The sequence below is a fragment of the Squalius cephalus genome (genome assembly GCF_949319135.1).
Source record: "Squalius cephalus genome assembly, chromosome: 19".
Classification (NCBI taxonomy): Eukaryota; Metazoa; Chordata; class Actinopteri; order Cypriniformes; family Leuciscidae; genus Squalius; species Squalius cephalus.
Window position 1 is genome coordinate 19,727,268 of NC_137140.1, and position 19,430 is coordinate 19,746,697.

The following is a 19,430-nucleotide window of genomic DNA, read 5'->3' on the forward strand; positions in this document are numbered from 1 at the left end:
ACACGGTTAAAGTTAGTGAACATTACATTAACATAAGCAGCTTTTTTAGTGACAGGCAATTTTGCGGGGGAAAGAATTGCTAACCAATTATTATTATTATTATTATTATTTTTACTTTTACCTTGGTTCATTTGTATGTAACAATAATGTGTAAATACAATGTGAATCAATTAGTTAATTGTTCGAAAATAAGGGTCTGTCTTGCCCCATTGATCACAAATATGCTCACATAGCCTACATGTTTGTTTGTATTGTAATCATGATAAATAGGAAAAAGAGAAGTATTAACTTAATAGCCTTAAAATAGAGGCCTATAAAAATTGGCAGCTGTATGAATGTTTTACATACGCTTGTTTTACATGTGTTTACTTTAATGTAGCTTTTCCATACAAATTTCAACATTTAAATTCAAACATTTAAAGGGATAGTTCACCCCAAAATTAAAATGTTGTCATAATTTACTCACCCTGGAAGATGTTGTTCCAATCCTGAGTTTCTGTCTTCTGTTAAACACACACACACAAAAAAAGATATTTAAAGGATGATGGTAACCAGACAGACAAGCACCCATTGACTTAGTTATTTTATTTTATTTATTTTTTCTAGCGAAGTCTATGGGTGCCGTCAACTGTTTGATTGAAGAAACTCATATTTGGAACAATTTGAGGGTAAGTATGACAAAATTTACATTTTTGGGTGAAATATCCCTTTAAGGGAATTGAAATGTTAAAATGATACAATAGGCCTACAAGTTTTTTTTTAAAAAAAAGATTAGCATGTACTAACTTAAAATGTAAAACTTTTATTAAGAGATTTATTATCCTTATATAGGCCTACATTTTTTGGGATGGTATCTATTTAATGGAATTAAACGGCTGTGCGCACACCGTGTAAATATTATTGACAGTTTGCACTTTCATTGTAAAATACATCAACTCTTTTTTTAGACCTTATAAACATAAACATAGACGTAAATGTCACTGGGATTAAATGGGTTAATAAAAAGAAGTTTCACAAGGTTGTTGACTGATATTTTTGTGCGCCGAGGTCCCGCCCTCATTCTTAAAGGCTTGAGTCATCTTGTGTGTGTGTTTTTTATGAATGAAAGGATCCAGCCCGCTGATGGAGGACTGATTCCGGGAAAAAGGCGTTTAGCTCTCTAGTCCGTCTAAACACGGGCCGTGCTGCGATAACGTACATGTCAGTCGAAATACCGGACCAGCAGTGAGAATCGTGGACAGATCCATATTCATCTTCATTTGAAATTAGCGAAGAGGGGGAAATCAACACAAGGCAAGATTTTCTATTTTTTTCCTCCTTTCGACATTTGTTTACACTAAGGAAACGGAGGGGTGTTAGCAAAGCTGCTGTAGTACATGCAGTCAGTGTTTGTTTTAACATAATAGCCACAATTGAAACTGTTATAGCTTAAATGTTGTATTAAGATGATTTGGAGTAGTATATAATACAATTAAATAGTATTAACGTTAGTCATCATGAGCTCATATCGCGTGTGTTTTTATCACGATGTTAGGTGTAGCAACAAGCTAACGCGTAATAAGGAAATAGCTGCGTAGTAGATGTCGTCGATTCAGACCGTTAAAATGTATAAGCTTTATATATACCGTATATGTTTATCAACATTTTTTATGTATTATGCTTAGGAACTACGCTAAACGTGTATGTTGTTTACTATGAGAAACGACTAGTCAGCAATGTCTTTGGTTTGAACTGGGAATATGTCAAACGAATTCCTACGTTGTCACACCGCTTTATTATGTTTTATTTACAAGGTTACTTGGTTATTTAAAATATTTAGGTTAAATTGTCGCTGTGTACGTAAGTAATATTTATCTTGGAGCATGTAACGTTAAACTGAAGACGTTTGGGGGGAAACGACAGCCCAAGACTTTTGTTGTTCACTAAATCGTCTATCTGGGTTTTATTAGAGATAATTTTAAATGTGAGTGATAATATTTGTTGTGACTAAGTAACTGGGAATTTTATACATTTAGTAAAACATGAAATGTGAAAAGAAAGTAAGGAGCTGCTGCGAAGACAGGAATGGAGGACTTGTGCTGAATCACTGTGACTCTGTGGAAAAGCTCAGGCGGTTATTTGAGGCAGCTCGCGGATGATAGGTGCACTTCCCACACATGACGGGAAACTCATGGTCAGCAGCGTTTACTTCTTCATCTGGACTTTGACCAGGCATGATTCACTGTAAAGAAAAAAGTGCTACAGTTTGGATACGGGAAGTCTAGATTTAGAAAATATGGAAACAAGAATTGTAACCCGCCACGATACATTAACAGCTATGACGCGATACACCTGTTCGGGTCGACCGATATGGATTTTTTTTTTTTGATGGCTGATCCCGATATCTTAAAGATACAACGCCGATATATATCACATTATTTATTTAAAGATAGTAAATAGCACGCATAATCTGTAAAATAAACATTTTACACCAAGGACAATAACTATAACAACATAGTAATCGTTTTAAAAATCGAGTCCACACTAAAACTATAACGATAATGGCACAGAGAAACAATATCATTGGAATAATTTTCATAATGATTTTTTTATCCCCATCTTATGAATGATAAAAACAAAACATTGACAGCCAATCAATCAGAATTCTTCCTGATTTAAAGAGCCAGAGTATTTAAAGGGCAGACTGCAAAACAGCAGCACGAGCTGAACCATATCGGTGTGGATGCGAATATAGTTATCGTTATTGTTCTTGATGTGAACTGGCCTTTATACTTCAACTTCTTGATTCTTTATTACTTATATAATATTTTTCAGAAATAAAGAAATCTATATAATAAAAAAACTATGCCGGAAAAAAAAAGCCAACTACCGACAGATATCAACTAAAAAAACGAATTATCACATCATGGTGCATCTCGCATGCCTTTAGCTTTGACTATTCACAATACATTGGGTCTTTATATAACATTTATTTGATGTTAATCTGTTATTTTTGGTATTTACAGGTTTCAGGGATACATTCAGGGATACATAAAACCAGACAATGACTTCAGACAGCAGAGCTAGTAAAGCCCTCAAGGTAAAGATCATTTTACTGAATACACATTTTTTTGTCACACACTGAGAAAATGTTTGTAATAAAAAAAAAAAAACGTAAAATACTACAGTAAAAAAAACTGTTAATTGGTTAACTAAGTTACCTTACCATATACACTTAAACAGTCAATTGTGTGTCGGCGCCAATAGCCTCATTGGCAGCGCACAAACAAATAGTGCAGTTGTGCTTCGGGTGTCCCGAGTTCGAGTCCCGGCTTTCCCGTTTACTGTTTATGATCACACATCATTATATTTTATATATTTCTTTTATTCTCATTTATGTTATTGGTAATGTACATTATATTGTTTTGTGTTACATTTTCTTTAGTGTTTACTGCATTGTTTTAGTGTCAGGTGTGTTACGCTGATGGTGTTTGTGTGTGTGTGTATGATCCTGTGCATTGTCTATATACAAATTCTGGCCATGTTTTATGGACCAGCCACTTATGATGAACTCTGATGAACCATCTGTATTATTATGGTGGTTATCAGTACGATTTTGGTATATTAACATTAAATCACTTAATGAAATATACAGTTATAAGTTGAAAAAATATCCCCCAAAAAGTAAGCTATTTTCTGTGATTGTGCAAAAATGATGATTCATTAGCCACAATAGGTAAATAACTAGAAGAATAAGGTGCAAGGTAAACTGTAAAGCTATTTCCGCTACAAACCAGTGTGTTTATGAATATGATAATAAATTAAAATAATAAGAAATACCAGTTTTTAATATCTAGCAGCATAAAGGGCTGTTTTCGTACAGCTAAAATAACGAAGTGGATGACAACTGAAGCCTTGCATTCAAGTTACAAATGGCCACGACTGTTCTTACGTTAAAAATAAGGTGGATACAGGCACCAATATTACATACCTGAAACATTTTAACTGTATTTTTCTGGCAACCACAGAAATGTAACTGAAATTTTTTTTTTGTTTTATATGCAGTGGCATGGAAATGTAATAGAAATGAGTTCAAACCTATAAACTCACTAAAAAGCATGATAATTTTTGGTAACACTTTACAATAAGGTTCATTAGTTAACTACCTTAGTTAACATGAACTAAGAATGAACAAGACTTAGATACAGCATTTATTAATCTTAGTTAATGTTAATTTCAACATTTACTAATACGTTATTAAAATCAAAGGTTGTATTTGTTAACATTGATGCACTGTGAACATGAACAAACAATGAACAGCTGTATTTATATTAAGCAACATTGACAAAGATGAATAAATATTGTAACAAATGTATTGCTCATTGTTAGTTCATGTTAGTTAATACGTTAAAAGTGTTACTGAATTTTTGTAGTGAATATTTTTCTAGTCAATACTTATTGGATCTAGATCATCACTTATAAATTGTGGCTATTAAATTATCTTTGAAACGAAATCTTTAACCCTGATAAAGCTTCATACAACTGTCCCATTGTTTCAGGTGAAGAGGGAATGTGGCGAGAACGTCCCAGTGCTGAGCGACAGCGAGCTCATGTCACTATCGGTGCGCGAGCTCAACATGCACTTACGCGGTTTGTCACGCGAGGAGGTGCAGAAGCTGAAGCAGAGGCGGCGCACGCTGAAAAACCGCGGCTATGCGGCGAGCTGCCGAGTGAAGCGCGTGTCCCAGCGAGAGGCCCTGGAGCAGCAAAAGAAGGAGCTGCAGCGGGAGGTGGAGCGGCTGGGCGCAGAGAACGCAGGCATGAGGCGAGAGCTGGAAGGGTTGGGTGCTCGTCTCGCTGCCCTCCAGCGCTTCGCCAGAGGTTTGGAATCTGGAGGAGGCAGTCTGCTCGCCACCACACCCCGTCTGAACACAGCCTCCGTCATCACCATAGTGAAGACACCGCAGCAGGTGCACACCCCTAGAGAGCAGGGAGCATCCTAGAGCCCCACGCTCGCATGGAGACGCAGACACACATAGGTACACAGTATGATCGCGACCGACCGACAGACAGACAGACAGACAGGACCATGTATACTCACATATACAGGAAGAAAAACAAGTACCACTTGGGAATTACAGATTCACTTACGTATATAAACACACACAGACTGAATATACAGTCTAATAAATGTCCAAGAATAATCTCAGTACTGTTGTTGTGGCCTCGAATATCATGACAAGTGCAGAAGTCTGCACAAAGCTATTGCTAATGATAGCATTATGCTATTTCTATGCCCATTACTGTGCTTTCTGGGTGGTGATACTTTAAAATAGTCCTAAAACTTGTTATCATGTGGGACCACCAACATTTCAGAAGCTGGTTAGTTTTGCTGGAATATCTCCTTGGTATTAATGTATCATCATGGGACTAGAGAACTTGCAGAACTATTGATACATGCCATTTATATATATTTTAATGTTTGTATAAAAGACAAATGTTCAACAACAGACATAAAAGCTATTTTATTTGTGTTCCAAACAAGATGTTTGAAGGTAATTAGTGCTGTGATCTGTCTATATACTACTTCTGTTTGACTAGTTTGGGGTCATTCTTTTAATTATTGTGTTTTTTTTGTTGTTTTTTTTTGTAATGTTTACTTGTTGTAATGAGTTATTAGTTTAGTAATGGTAAGGTATAAAGCCCCATTACTTGTAATATGATTCAGTATGTGTGAGGGTCATATTTGTACTAATATTAGAGCGACTTGTTTGTAGTGGTATTTTTGTATTTAAAACCAAGACCATATATATTATTTGCTATTTATGATTAAAAACGTATCTGAATATTTTGGAAAGCTGGAATATTAAAAAAAATACCATTAGAAGGAAAAGAGAGTGGAAGGGGAATCTGTGGAAGATGTGAAATTAGAGAAAAATACGGAAGAGTGCAGCCAGAAGGAGAAGTGAGCACTTGTGGCTCACATGGGAGGGAAAAAAAAGGAGGATAAGAAAGTGACAGAAGGAAAGTGAAAGACAAAAATGATATCACATGTACATTAACCCATGGTTGTTGAGATGACTCTTGCTAACTACATGCCTGGTTTATTCCAGTAAACGGGGTAATGCTGTATGATCAGGTAACGTGGATATCTCTGGTGATTTTCTAATTAAGTGTAGTTAGCGATGTCATCGTCAGTACTGAGAATCTAACCTGGTAATATCATGCCCATGACACTTGTGCTTCAGAACAATGTGCCGAATGTTTTGTAAGAGGGCAGAGCACACACACACACAAAAAAAAAAACTATTGACGTTTGTATTTATTATCTGTATTTTTCTATGGTAAATTCATTGTCTATTTTATATCATTTAATTGAAATAAATGTTGTATATATTGTACATAGAATTACATGTGTTCATTGAGTGAAAACTATCGCACAAATATTTACAGACAAAATTCTTTATTGTTTCCTAGGTCAGAGCATCAAGGGAAAAAAATAGAAGCAAAATCTTTGACATAGTAATACATAATGCTCTGTTTCAAATAACATGACAGTACAAAGAACGTCTTAGAGTAACTTCAAAATATGTTTCCACAAAATATATATATTTTTAAATGTAATGTAGCGCTTCCTATGTTACTTTAAACCACTCTCTGAATAATAACATACAGTGCGATGGTACACAAATAGCTTGCCAAAATATTCTAAATATACAAAACTGCTTAGTGCAAGTTACAATAACGTCTATATTATTAAAAGAAGCCCTCCCCTTACAAAGAATACACTGCAAAACACTAACATAACTATAAGCAGGTACCATACATACTCGTACTTGGTTCCAGCTGCATTGTGTTTATACTGGCCTCTATTGTACCAATAAAAGCGTAGGACAGTTAATAAGTAACTCCAAAGACGTACATAACCAACCGCAAGCTTCACGTTGGTTATCAAGGGCCTACGGCTATCTGAAGAGGTAAAGCGCAATGGCGGAAGCTTCTAAAGAATGGGAGAGACTTTGGTGTGGCTCTCAAAAGGTCAGTGATAACAGGCGTGTCCCATAAAGATAAAGGGAATGAACTGTGAGAAATGCCTCCCTCTAGTGGGATATCTAGGATCAATGCCTATTTAAAGGGGTAGTTCACCCAAAAATGATTTACTCACCCTCAAGTTGTTCTAAACCTGTATGAGTTTCTTTCTTCTGTAGAACACAAAAGAAGATATTTTGAAGAAAGTTTGTAACCAGACAGTTGACGGCACCCATTGACTTCCATATACTATGGATGTCCATGGTTGCCGTCAACTGGTTACCAACATTCTTCAAAATATCTTCTTTGGTGTTCTACAGAAGAAAGAAACTCATACAGGTTTAGAACAACTTAACAGCAAGTAAATTATGACCATTTTCATTTTTGGGTGAACTATCCCTTTAAAAGTTGACTGTTTTCTTTGTGGAAATCTAGTATACACTAAGAAACATAACCTAAATCTATTTTTAAACCGCTCCGCTAACCTAGAAAGATGTTTTTCTGCCGTGGTCACACTTTCACAAAAGCTTGTGCTAATCTGCACCAGACAAGTAATGCTTCAATTACAGCCATATAATCCAGACTGCACTTATCGTGGAGCATCAACCTCTCCCCGTCCCTTAAATCATCCGTCAAAACAACAACGGTGTGTTTAAACAGCTGGTACTGGCTCTACTGTCACTGTGCTCTCTCATTCACAGCTGTACCTGCCCTTTAAATCACTGGGAGAGCTATAAACACTGACGAAAGGGAAGCAAAGGTGCACTTGAACTTGTAAATCAGAAACGGAAACATTCCCACCGAACGGCCCTCCAATACACTGCTCTTTATAAATATGCTGGGATGTGCAAACATCCACTATGTAAAACTAGAAGCTTAAAAAAAATACATCAATTCAAACGCTGAAAAGTCAGACCATGTAGGATTTCAAAATTTGGCCAAAAATGCAAACGTACAGATGAACGTATTATTTAAGTCTTTGTATAAACAACATCGGACAAAAGCGCATCATTGAAGTCTGTTTTAACGACTAAGTATAAGCAGCTTAATTTCATATTCTACTGCACTAGAACGTCTCTACTTGCTTAAGATGGTCCTTTAATAACCTGTCCCTACGTTATCTTAACCTCATCATTACACTACCACAGCAGTAAACAGTCCCTTGCGGAGTACCTTCGTTCAGGACGATGGGAAGCGAGTTAAAACTCATCATCAGAGCTAAGCAGCAGGGTTTTCTCATTGTCCCGGGCGCTCAAGCAGCTGTGATTACGGGATACGGGCGGTGCGGTGACTCCCTGCTCCAGGGTGGATTGCTGGGTGTACTGTTGGTAGGCTGGGGAGAAATTGTGGATGGCATCCTGAACCATGTCTCCAGGATTCATGGTCTCCTTCAAGCTGCTGGAGATGCTCTTCATGGGGGCACAGCGACCTGGAGAAAGACGGAGAACTTAATTAAAGGTTTATGACGGCATGGGAGAAGAGAAAGAGAGGAAAAACACAAGAGTCAAGACTGACTTTTCTATTTTGGTCAAACTATCCCATCAAATAGAGAGGAGATGGGTGTTAAGATCAAGAACTGTAGCCTACCGTACTGTCCATATGTAGGAACAGGGCCTTTAGAGTGCAGCATGAAAATGAGAAACAGAGAAAGGACGGAAATGGGCGGAAAGTTGGATGTGTTGCATGGGATGACCAAACAAAATTAAGAGAATATGAAAGGTAGATAAAAAAAAATGAAGCATTGAAATAACAGATCAGCCATATTAATGGATGGATTGAGGAATAAATGATGATTTACATAGAAGCAGAAGAGGAAAAGAGAAAGTCATGAGATCCAAGCCATTATCATTGACAAAATGTTAAGAGAGAGTGACTTTTCTTGAAACTTCAATAAAACATTCTGGAATCTGTATAGATGTGTTAGTGCTGTCAAATCCATTAATCGCATCTAACATAAAAGTTTTTGTTTATATAATATATGTGTGTCTGTGTGTCTGTATGTCTGTATGTATGTCTGTATGTCTGTATGTCTGTATGTCTGTCTGTATGTCTGTATGTATGTATATATATATATATATATATATATATATATATATATATACACGCACACACACATATATTATATAAACAAACTTTTATGTTACATGCAATTAATCGATATGACAGCACTATATATATATTCTACGGTTTAAAAGTTTGGGGTAAGATTTTTTTTATTGTATTTATACTTCTTGTATTATTATATTAATACTAATACTTAAATGAAAACTAATATTATTCAGAAAATATGCATTAAATAGATCACAAGTGACAGTTTCTACTGTCCAGTTTCCACAAAAATATTTAACATCCATTATAACAAGAAATGTTTCTTGAGCATCAAATCAACATATTATATGGATTTCTGAAAAATCATCTGACACTGAAGACCAGAGTAATGCCATCACAGGAATACATTTTTAAATATATAAAGAAAATTATATTGTACAATATTGCTGTTTTTACTGTATTTTGATCAAATAAATGGAGCCTGTGTAAGCATAAGGGACTTTTTTATAATCTTCCCCATTCCAAATTTTTTAACAATAGTGTGCATTTAAACTTCTTTTTAACAATAAGCGTTTTACATATATTGGAGAAGGGAAAAACATGTGGTGTCATTTGTTCATTAACAAAGAAGCAAAGGTCTAAAGCTCACCAAGGGAATCCAGTCTTTTGTCCATGTAGACTTTGTATGTAAACGCATGTCGCAAGGCCAATGCTGCAAAGAACATCTCAATGCAAATAATGAAGTTCTGGTATCCAGCCGCAACAGTTCCCTCGCCGACAGAAACCTCAGGAGAGCTGATCTTAGGAATCGCACCACACTTCTCCAGGATGGCCAACAGCATCCCTGAAAGACCAGCAAGATCACATGACCAGTTTACCAATAGCTTTAAATACCTTGAAGTTAACATGAAGCTGCAACACTGTTAATACTAGTACAGAGCACCGCACATGACATGCGGGAATAAATATGTATATTGTGATGACGAATCAACAAATCGTTCCCATGACTTACTAATACATCAGCACGTTTTACTAATTCGTTTCCTCGTTTTAAGTAAATCATGCACACAATATTATTCGTTCCCTTGTTTTACTAAATTGAGCGCAATATTGACAATAATGTGTCCAAAATGTAACACTTTATTAACTTCTTGTATATTAAACTGTTATATAAAATCAACATCACATTTGCAATTGTGCCGATATTTTGGGGGGGAAAAGCACTTTTGCTCATGTGATATTGCTAAATTATATCATATGATATAAATATAAAACAAAAACCTATACAGGGTTTTTTTGTTTTGTTTTTTGCTTGAATTTTTAGTGGCATTTTAACTGCATTCTAAGAGGCTTCATCACAGTCAGTCGTTGCCCAGCATCATGTTCATAACTAAACTGCATGCAATGTAAGATGAAGTACAGGGGCCGTATTCACAAAGAATTTTAAGGCTAAAAGTAGCTCCTAACTGGCGAATTTAGGAGCAACTCCTAAAAATAATGGGCGTGTCACTCCTAACTTTAGGACTCCTAATTTTTTTCACTAAGAGTAATTCACGAAGCATTTTAGCCCTAAAAGTAGCACCTAAGCCTGGGACAGCTTAAAAGAAGTCGAGAGGACTCCTTACTGTGCGTTCACACCGCCGCCGACTTGAGCTTCCAAAGTTACCGGAAGTCATTCATTTTCAATGGAAGCTGGCTTCTCTCAGCTGCAAGGAGCGTCAAATTCCTCGGCGTCGCGTTTTGGGCGTTTTGAGCGTCAATCTGAAAGTTGAGAGAAGCTCAACTTTATGGTAATGAGCTATGACGCGGTTCAGCGGCAAGCAGCGGCAAAACGCCAGCAACCAATCGAAATAGACGTCCTTGGCGCTGGCTGATTCCGGAGAAACATACGATGTAAACTTTCGTTCCTACCAAAACATTAGTTCCGAGAAAAAAATATTAATTGCAGAGTTTAACCATCATAGAGTGAAAGTGTATCATTTGCATGTGTTTTAAAGTCCTGTCAGCTTGACAGGGCATAAGAACGAGCAGAGAGAGAGAGCCCCGGCCGCGCGCGCGCTTACTCACCCGAGCGCTGTCTTGAATGCAGCTCTCTCTCTCCCTCGCGCATATTAATCAAAATCAATTGATACGATGGTGTCGAAAAAAAACTCTCCAGGGATGAAATGTTTTCTGTGCTGACAAAAATTGCGCGATATCCTAAATTGCCGAATGCATTGCTTGTTTTTTCTGTTTACATTTAATGGTGCGACACTTCTCTTCTCCCATGATCGAACACAGAATGCTGCTACGTCAGAGCGGCCAAAGCGTCAACAAGCTTCCTCGTACTTTTAGACAAGCGTCTTTGACTGGGCGGCCAGAGCTTCTTTGCAGCTCAAGTCGGCGGCGGTGTGAACGCACAGTAACTCACTAAGACCTATTCACAAACCGCTTTTTGTGGCATTTCACGTTGCGATGTTTTGAAATGCGTATGCGGCGGCTACAGGAGCTTCCAATCGCGAGGGAACTATTTTGCATCGTAGGCATAACTAGGGATGCAATAACGCCACCAACAACAACCAAAACTAGGCTACTTATTGCATGTAAACTAATTGTAACGTTTCATTGTGAATCAAATTAAAATGTTCTTCTCTTTGCAAACGTAGGCAGAGGCATATAGTGACAGATTAATTCAATAATGTTGCAAAGATATTGCATCAATCCATATGTTTCATTAGGCTACTAGGCTATTTGTTTTGCCTTACTCTTTATTCATTTAGGCTATTTATTCAGTTATTCATCATCTTCCGTCCTTCGCACTACTTGTGTAGCGCACGGCCGCACGCATTCTCAGACCTGTCACCTGTCACTCATCATCGTAGGGGAGGTGTTAGGAATCATTCCCGCGTTACAATCATCAGCCAATCAAGGTGGTCACTTCAGTCAAGCTCGTGCATGAGTAATGACGTCATCCATAGCAACGAAGACTCACTCTTAGTTTAGGAGTTGTCATTTTTCTTTACTAAGAGTAGGTCTGAAAGGCGTTGTGAATAACTTTTAAGAGAAAACTCCTAGCTAAAATATTTTAGTGTGATTTAGGAGTACTCCTAGTGGTAAGATAAAATGCTTTGTGAATACGGAATTTTAAGGCTAAAAGTAGCTCCTAACTGGCGAATTTAGGAGCAACTCCTAAAAATAATGGGCGTGTCACTCCTAACTTTAGGACTCCTAATTTTTTTCACTAAGAGTAATTCACGAAGCATTTTAGCCCTAAAAGTAGCACCTAAGTCTGGGACAGCTTAAAAGAAGTCGAGAGGACTCCTAACTCACTAAGACCTATTCACAAACCGCTTTTTGTGGCATTTCACGTTGCGGTGTTTTGAAATGCGTATGCGGCGGCTACAGGAGCTTCCAATCGCGAGGGAACAATTTTGCATCGTAGGCATAACTAGGGATGCAATAACGCCACCAACAACAACCAAAACTAGGCTACTCATTGCATGTAAACTAATTGTAATGTTTCATTGTGAATCAAATTAAAATGTTCTTCTCTTTGCAAACGTAGGCAGAGGCATATAGTGACAGATTAATTCAATAATGTTGCAAAGATATTGCATCAATCCATATGTTTCATTAGGCTACTAGGCTATTTGTTTTGCCTTACTCTTTATTCATTTAGGCTATTTATTCAGTTATTCATCACCTTCCGTCCTTTGCACTACTTGTGTAGCGCACGCATTCTCAGACCTGTCACTCATCATCGTAGGGGAGGTGTTTGGAATCATTCCCGCGTTACAATCATCAGCCAATCAAGGTGGTCACTTCAGTCAAGCTCGTGCATGAGTAATGACGTCATCCATAGCAACGAAGACTCACTCTTAGTTTAGGAGTTGTCATTTTTCTTTACTAAGAGTAGGTCTGAAAGGCGTTGTGAATAACTTTTAAGAGAAAACTCCTAGCTAAAATCTTTTAGTGCGATTTAGGAGTACTCCTAGTGGTAAGATAAAATGCTTTGTGAATACGGCCCCAGATGCCTAAAACAATAATTGGTTAGCATAAACACCTTGGTTTAAAAAGACAGTTATTTCATGGGTGGAGCAGGTTTTTTCCTTTAGAATAACATAGACAATAAGACTTGTTTTTAAGTACATAGGGCCAATTTTGACCTTTTGTTGAATATTTCTTAAGCAGCAGATCTGCTGACCTTGCCAGAAGGAGAGGAAGATGACCGATTTGACCATGAGGAACTTGAGCATGGGCCTGTAGGGACTGAGGAGGTCTCGGGTGGAAAAGTAGAACAGGAAGAGGGCGTAGAGGGACAGGCTGACGGAGATGTTGTAGATGATAGTCACATACAGATAACCGCTAGCGACACTGTGGGATCAGAAATACAAGAATTCAGTTCCTTACAAAAATTTTACAATTTAACAGTTTAAACTGTTATAGACATCACATGAGAAGCACATACTTGAAGTCCCCATCACGATACTTCCCAAAAGCCTGTAGGATGACTGTAATCATGGCCATCAGGGGTTTTACCACACAGAACTGTAAAGTGGCCTGTGAAAATAACCAACAAACAAATCACTCAAAATACCTTGATAATTTATAAAAAGGTGCAAGGACTACAAAAGGCATTTATAATCAAACCTGTTTGCAGAATCTAAGGAAGCCAATGGAGTAGGTCTTGCCCCAAAGACAACATGTTCCATATATACAGCTGGACCTGCAGCCAAACAAAGGCAGGTTTCATTTAAGATGTGAAGCTATTACTTAAATTAAAGTTGCACAAATGCACCTATAGATTCTCATCATACACCAGTAAGAGAACTGATCCTGAGGCATGCATTACTAAAAACCATTTTCACATGAGAATAACTGGAATATGACACTCACTCAATGGGTTTTCCTCTGATCTCGGCCATGATAGCGCTCTCTCCTCCAAGGTATTCATAACAAAGGCTCAAGAAGTTATAGATCACAAATGCTGTGGAAAAAATTCAAAGATAGATTGAATTAGCATTGGAATACAATTGCAGTTGTATTTTCATCTCACAAGGGTGATACAAAACCAGAGATTCAAGTCTTGTGATCATTTTTTAATACAAAAACAGCAAACAAATTTGGTAGTAAGGAATGTTGTGGATTAAATGATCAGAAGAACCTTTCTTATGCAGTTTAATCTCATACTGTGGCACTGGCAGTCAAACACAGCGGACCTTTCGGACTAAATCCCCTCATCAGAGTTTCACCAAACACCAACAAAAGGCTATGCCAAACAATGGCACAGTGGTGCACGGCGAAACATCCCTCGTGATGGTCTGGGCATGGCACGAAATTTTGTTAAAAAGACTGTAAATACCAGCATCCTTCATCCCTTGAGTACACCATGTGCTTTTCTACACCAGATTATAGGACACCCACAGTTATATACATTTTTAGTACCCATTCATTTTCTCCATAAGAGTTCTAAGGCACGGATCAAACCAACCAGATCAGAGATGAATCACACTATTACAAACTTTGATTTGAAGCCAAAATGTACACTACCGTTCATACGTTGGGGCTCTGTTTGATTTATCTTATGCTCATCAAGCTTGCATTTATTTGATCAAAAATACAGTAAAAACAATAATATTGTGAAATATTATTACTTTTTTTTTAACCGTTTAGAATTTTTTCTGAAGCCATAAAATTCCAGAGAATAGCGACCAAAATCAATAATAAAAAAAAAAAGAATGATCCAATGCAACACGTCATATATTCCAAGTGTTCTGGGGGTATACGATAGGGTTTGGTGAAAAACAAACCGAAATTTAATGTATTTTTCAACAAACATCCTGACCTTGGCCTTCAGTGGACGGCTGCGCGTGTTTATTATGTTTGCTACAGGCCAAGCGTGCTATTGTTTTAAAATGGAAAAAGACCCAAAGACCCTCGTCTAGTCAATAGGTTAAAGAAAAGACCAGCAGTCTTGCCTCCGAAAAGCTGACATTGTAGTTAAAGGGAAACCTAAAGACTTGTATTGCCTTTTTACACTATTGCAATCAAGTGGATCAGATGGTTTGGGATGAACTACCCACCTCTTATGCATTGAAAATGTTAAATATATGTGTCCAGCAGAACAACTAATAACTTTGATAAAGTAGCATACTAGCAAACTGTGATGTATGAAAATTAATATTTTATTTATGTTCTAGTTTTGTTCCAGAAGTCTTAATGTTCTGTACATTTATTATTTTATTTTTTTGCTTTAACATTTAAACAAATGGCAATAAATATATTTTAAAAGCTTGATTTTGGTCACTATTCACTGCCATTGTATGTATAAGTGCAGGGCATTTTTTTATTTCTCCTTTTGTGGTCTGAAAAAAAAAGTACATAATGGTATTAATTTGAGGGTGGTTTTTTTAAACATAAAACATTTAAGTTGGAATCACATAGGTCATATCATGAAACGTTTCTATAATGTTTCTAAAATGAATGGGTTTTTTATGTCCAGAACCTGTTGCACTCTATTAAATCAAGCAAAACGGTATGAAACGTGCATGTGCGACTCATATAGATAAATTCAAGAACTGCGCTCCTGCTTATGAAGCGACTGAACTGTTCCAATATTCACCCGAGGGTGTTAATTTGTCCTCGTCCCTTGCTCTGTGGGGCAGTGAATGTGTGAATCTCTGCATGTGACAGTGACAGTGGAGGTTGGATCTCAGCTCTATATATAGCACACGGACCCTGCAGCCACAGCTGCTCTTCAGTGTGTGAGAAACCGACAGCGGTGCAGCTGAAGGTCAAGTTAGTGTGAACAAGAGCTCACTAATCTCTCCCTCCCACTTTAATTGCCCCACATAACATTTGGAACAGTCTCACACCCAATTAAGCCTATCCAAATATATATATGGAAATCAAATTATACCACTTGCTATTTACAACCAAGCCAGAACCAAAATGAATTATCACTTAAAAACATTATGTGAATATTGCTATGGCACTGTACCAGTGTTATTTTAGTATCACTGAGGTAGCATTATAGTTTTTGTTAATATTTTTAATTCAATTTTATTTTTATGTGCCGTTTTTATTTAAATTTTAGCTAGTTTCAATAACTTTGCTGTGTTTTTGTCATTTTTTATTAGTTTTGTCTATATAGTTAATTCATTTATTAGTTATTATGTCTATATAGTTGTTATTAAGTTTTAGTTTATTTAGTTTTAATTATTTTAGTATTTCAACTAAAATGAAAATGAGAAATGTTGCCATGACATCTAAGTGAACTAAGATAATTTTATATATATATATATATATACACACATATACATATATACACATATACACATATATATACACACACACACATATATATATATACACACACATATAAATAAATAAATAAATATATATATATATAAAAAAAATATATATATAAATATATATATAATATATATATATATATAAAAAATGTTTTTATATGGTTGTAGTTTTAGTTAACACACTAATAACCATGCACTGTATTAGTCTGGTGTCAAATGAACACCTGGTTTATTAGTTTATCCATGTGCATCCGCTCCACTGATGCGTGATAAACGGTTTCTATGCAACAATCGCTTCTAGAAATCCCAGCTGACCTCAGATCCAGAGAGCTGCTCTAGCAGGAGTCGGCTATAAAAAAGGCTGCAAAGGTGTCGTGTTTAAAGCTCCACATGCAAAGACAGCTGAAAGAGGAGAAAAAAAGCCTACCCTCATAGCAATCCCTGACTGTGTCGAAGTAAACATAGTACTGGTCGTTGGTAAAGAAGAGAAGGCTGAGCCAGGAGTCAAAGGCGTATATGGGTACGATGAAAAGGATGCGCACTATGTGCCTCTGCTCCTTGGGAGAGCGGTAGTATCGCAGATGCATGTAGATCTGTACAAAATGACAAACAAAAATGAAATGCACTGATTGAGTTTATATTCTCAAGCCTAGCTGAATTAGGGGATGTTTACCTGGTGGCAAGTGATTAGAAGTGCTGTCCACACGAAGAAGCCTGACACTGCCTGGGCCGTCGTGGTCATGAGGAATATGGGCTGCTCTGGAGTGAGCAGAGGAGCCTCTGGGAACCAGGAGATGTTGGGCCCAGCAGGGGCCATTGTGGCTAGCGAGCCTGGAGCCATCCTGTTAACTTCCTCCCCAAAGTGATCAGACAAGGGCACGTCACGTCTCAAAATCTGCGGCGTTAGAGAGATTAGGATGCTAATCAGTAATATGGCACCATGGGGATCAAAGATGTTGAATGAGAGGGTCTACTAACGTAGAAATGTGATGTAACCTACAATTTTTGGTTGTTTTTAAAATGCCATGAAAGTGAATTGGAGGAAATGATAGAGGAGTGTGATACAGTATGATGTAGGCTAATCATGAATCATTTCTCTGTAATAATGTGGACAAGCAAAGAAATGAAACTAAAATCAGCCAGAGCTATAGCTTAAAGTCACAACGAAATGGAAGTAGAGACAGATGTTTTCTTTTGTTTTGTGATGTACATACGAGTAAAACAGATTATCGAAAAAGAAAAAATTGTAATGCGAGGACGTGGTCATAAATCAGTTATTGATCGGATGGAGGCAGATCTGAATGCGAGCTTGCAGTCAATTGTAAGAAAGGGGCGGGGTTTAAGTGGACGAAATGATTGGACAAGTCTGGCATATGTCACCAGAGAGAAGTCAGTCATTTCAATGGAAAATTGAGTTATGATTATGGGTGTAACGATACTCTCATGTCACAATTCGATAAATATCACGATACTGAACTCACGATACGATATTATTGCGATACTCGAAGATATATAGTAAAAGGTTAACAAAAAATTTACTGTTGATTAAAATGCTGTAAATGGGTGTAAATGAATAGGCTTGGGCTGATAACCCAATGCACAGGACAATGATGACACCAGAATAAAAATATTCATGATTCTGAAGCTGAAAATACAGAATTATTTTAGACGAATATGCTTGCACTCTGTCACTGACTAGATATATTTAAAATAATGAAGGCCACTTTTTACTGATAACTTAAGACATTTGGCATTATCAGGATCTACAAATATTCCCCCATTGCATTATTATATACTAAATTCAACATTATATATAGCAGTTTAATGTAGCACTGACACTAAAACTTGAATTTTTTCCTCACACAGAAATTTTATTTTGTGTTAACTATACACAATACATATTGTCACTATCCAGGATACATATTGTTGCATTTTTGTATTGCGATATTTTGTGACACAATATATTGTTACACCCCTGGTTCTTATTTTATTTTTTTAATGAAACGCATGTATGGAATTCAGGGAAAATTTTCATTTCATGCCGACTTTATTGAAGGATGACAGTCACACCAATGATAATTTACATGACAACTAACTAAAACTTAAAATAAATTGTGGATTCAATGCTTATATTTACAGAGCATGAAGAATGAGGAAATTCTTAAACAATGTTCATATGTCTACAACTTAGTGTATATCTCATATAGTAAATGATTGGCCACCTTCATTGTTTTCACTACGAGACAAGCTCACTTTGACTTTTTCTTTTATCAGATTTATCACAAAACTTTAGTTTTTGTCATATGCACGCGCCATAACGTTGATGAAACCTGTATGACGTTTGAACACAAAATACTTTCTGACACTCTGAGTCATTCATGTACATTGAATGGGGAAAAAAATGATACAATAAACGTCAACAAAGACTGGTGAGAGAGAAAGAAAGTCACCCGGGTTTGAATTAACTTGACGATAACTAAATGACAGATATGTTGTTTGTTTTTTGGTGGACTTTAAATCATATTTTTATCGTCACTTTTCGTGTTGTACATTGAATTTATTTGGAAGAGCAGCATCAATTTAGTTTATTAGTTGAAGTTCGTCCGAAAAAAAAACAACAATCTATCACCGTACAAACTAGAGAAACAATAGCAACTTACCAATAACATAAACGCAGATTTAAAATCATTCGGCGTGCACAAAGGAAAGCGAACGAGAAACGATTCGGCCTTAATTCCTCAAAGCCATCGCTGCTGCCCGTCATCCATGTTTATACTCCAGCGCCGTTTATCTCTGCTAGGAAATCTGCGCTCCGTTCTTTTATATTTGTTCCCATGTAGTACTTCGCCGCGTCTTTGAGCCGTTTACTGTGTATTTCACGACTATTCTAAAGGATTTTACACACAATCCTAGTTGAACTGCGTTGAACGGTAATTCCTCCTTTCCCAGCTCCCCTTGCCGTTGAATAAAATCTCTTGCGGATTAGTTTAACGGGGATAAAAGTGGAAAGCGTCTGTGAAGTCTGCAACAACAAGCAGCTTTTTTTCTTTTTCTTTTTTTTTTAATGGGGCATAGCTTCAA

The 19,430-nt window shown here is 36.9% G+C and overlaps 2 protein-coding genes across 3 annotated transcripts; one reads left to right on the top strand and one right to left on the bottom strand.

Annotated features, from left to right (window-relative positions):
- Nucleotides 1–1,072: 1,072 nt before the first annotated feature.
- On the top strand, nt 1,073–6,380 carry maff (v-maf avian musculoaponeurotic fibrosarcoma oncogene homolog F). Its single transcript, XM_079850954.1, has 3 exons — nt 1,073–1,293; nt 3,006–3,079; nt 4,539–6,380. Exons 2-3 carry the CDS (start codon nt 3,044–3,046, stop codon nt 4,980–4,982), a joined length of 480 nt encoding a protein of 159 aa, XP_079707080.1. The 5' UTR covers nt 1,073–1,293; nt 3,006–3,043; the 3' UTR covers nt 4,983–6,380.
- Nucleotides 5,847–19,403, bottom strand: tmem184ba (transmembrane protein 184ba). Of its 2 annotated transcripts, XM_079850952.1 has the most exons (10): nt 19,010–19,403; nt 17,023–17,244; nt 16,777–16,942; nt 13,933–14,023; nt 13,687–13,762; nt 13,505–13,596; nt 13,241–13,410; nt 9,707–9,901; nt 8,596–8,622; nt 5,847–8,437 (listed from the first exon to the last, which is right to left on the bottom strand). In XM_079850952.1, the coding sequence occupies exons 1-10, from the start codon at nt 19,016–19,018 to the stop codon at nt 8,208–8,210; spliced, it is 1,278 nt and encodes a 425-aa protein (XP_079707078.1). In that variant the 5' UTR covers nt 19,019–19,403; the 3' UTR covers nt 5,847–8,207. The 2 variants fall into 2 exon arrangements, with proteins under 2 accessions (XP_079707078.1, XP_079707079.1); XM_079850953.1 differs by lacking the exon at nt 8,596–8,622 and having other exon boundaries at nt 19,010–19,378.
- Between the last annotated feature and the right edge of the window lie 27 nt (nt 19,404–19,430).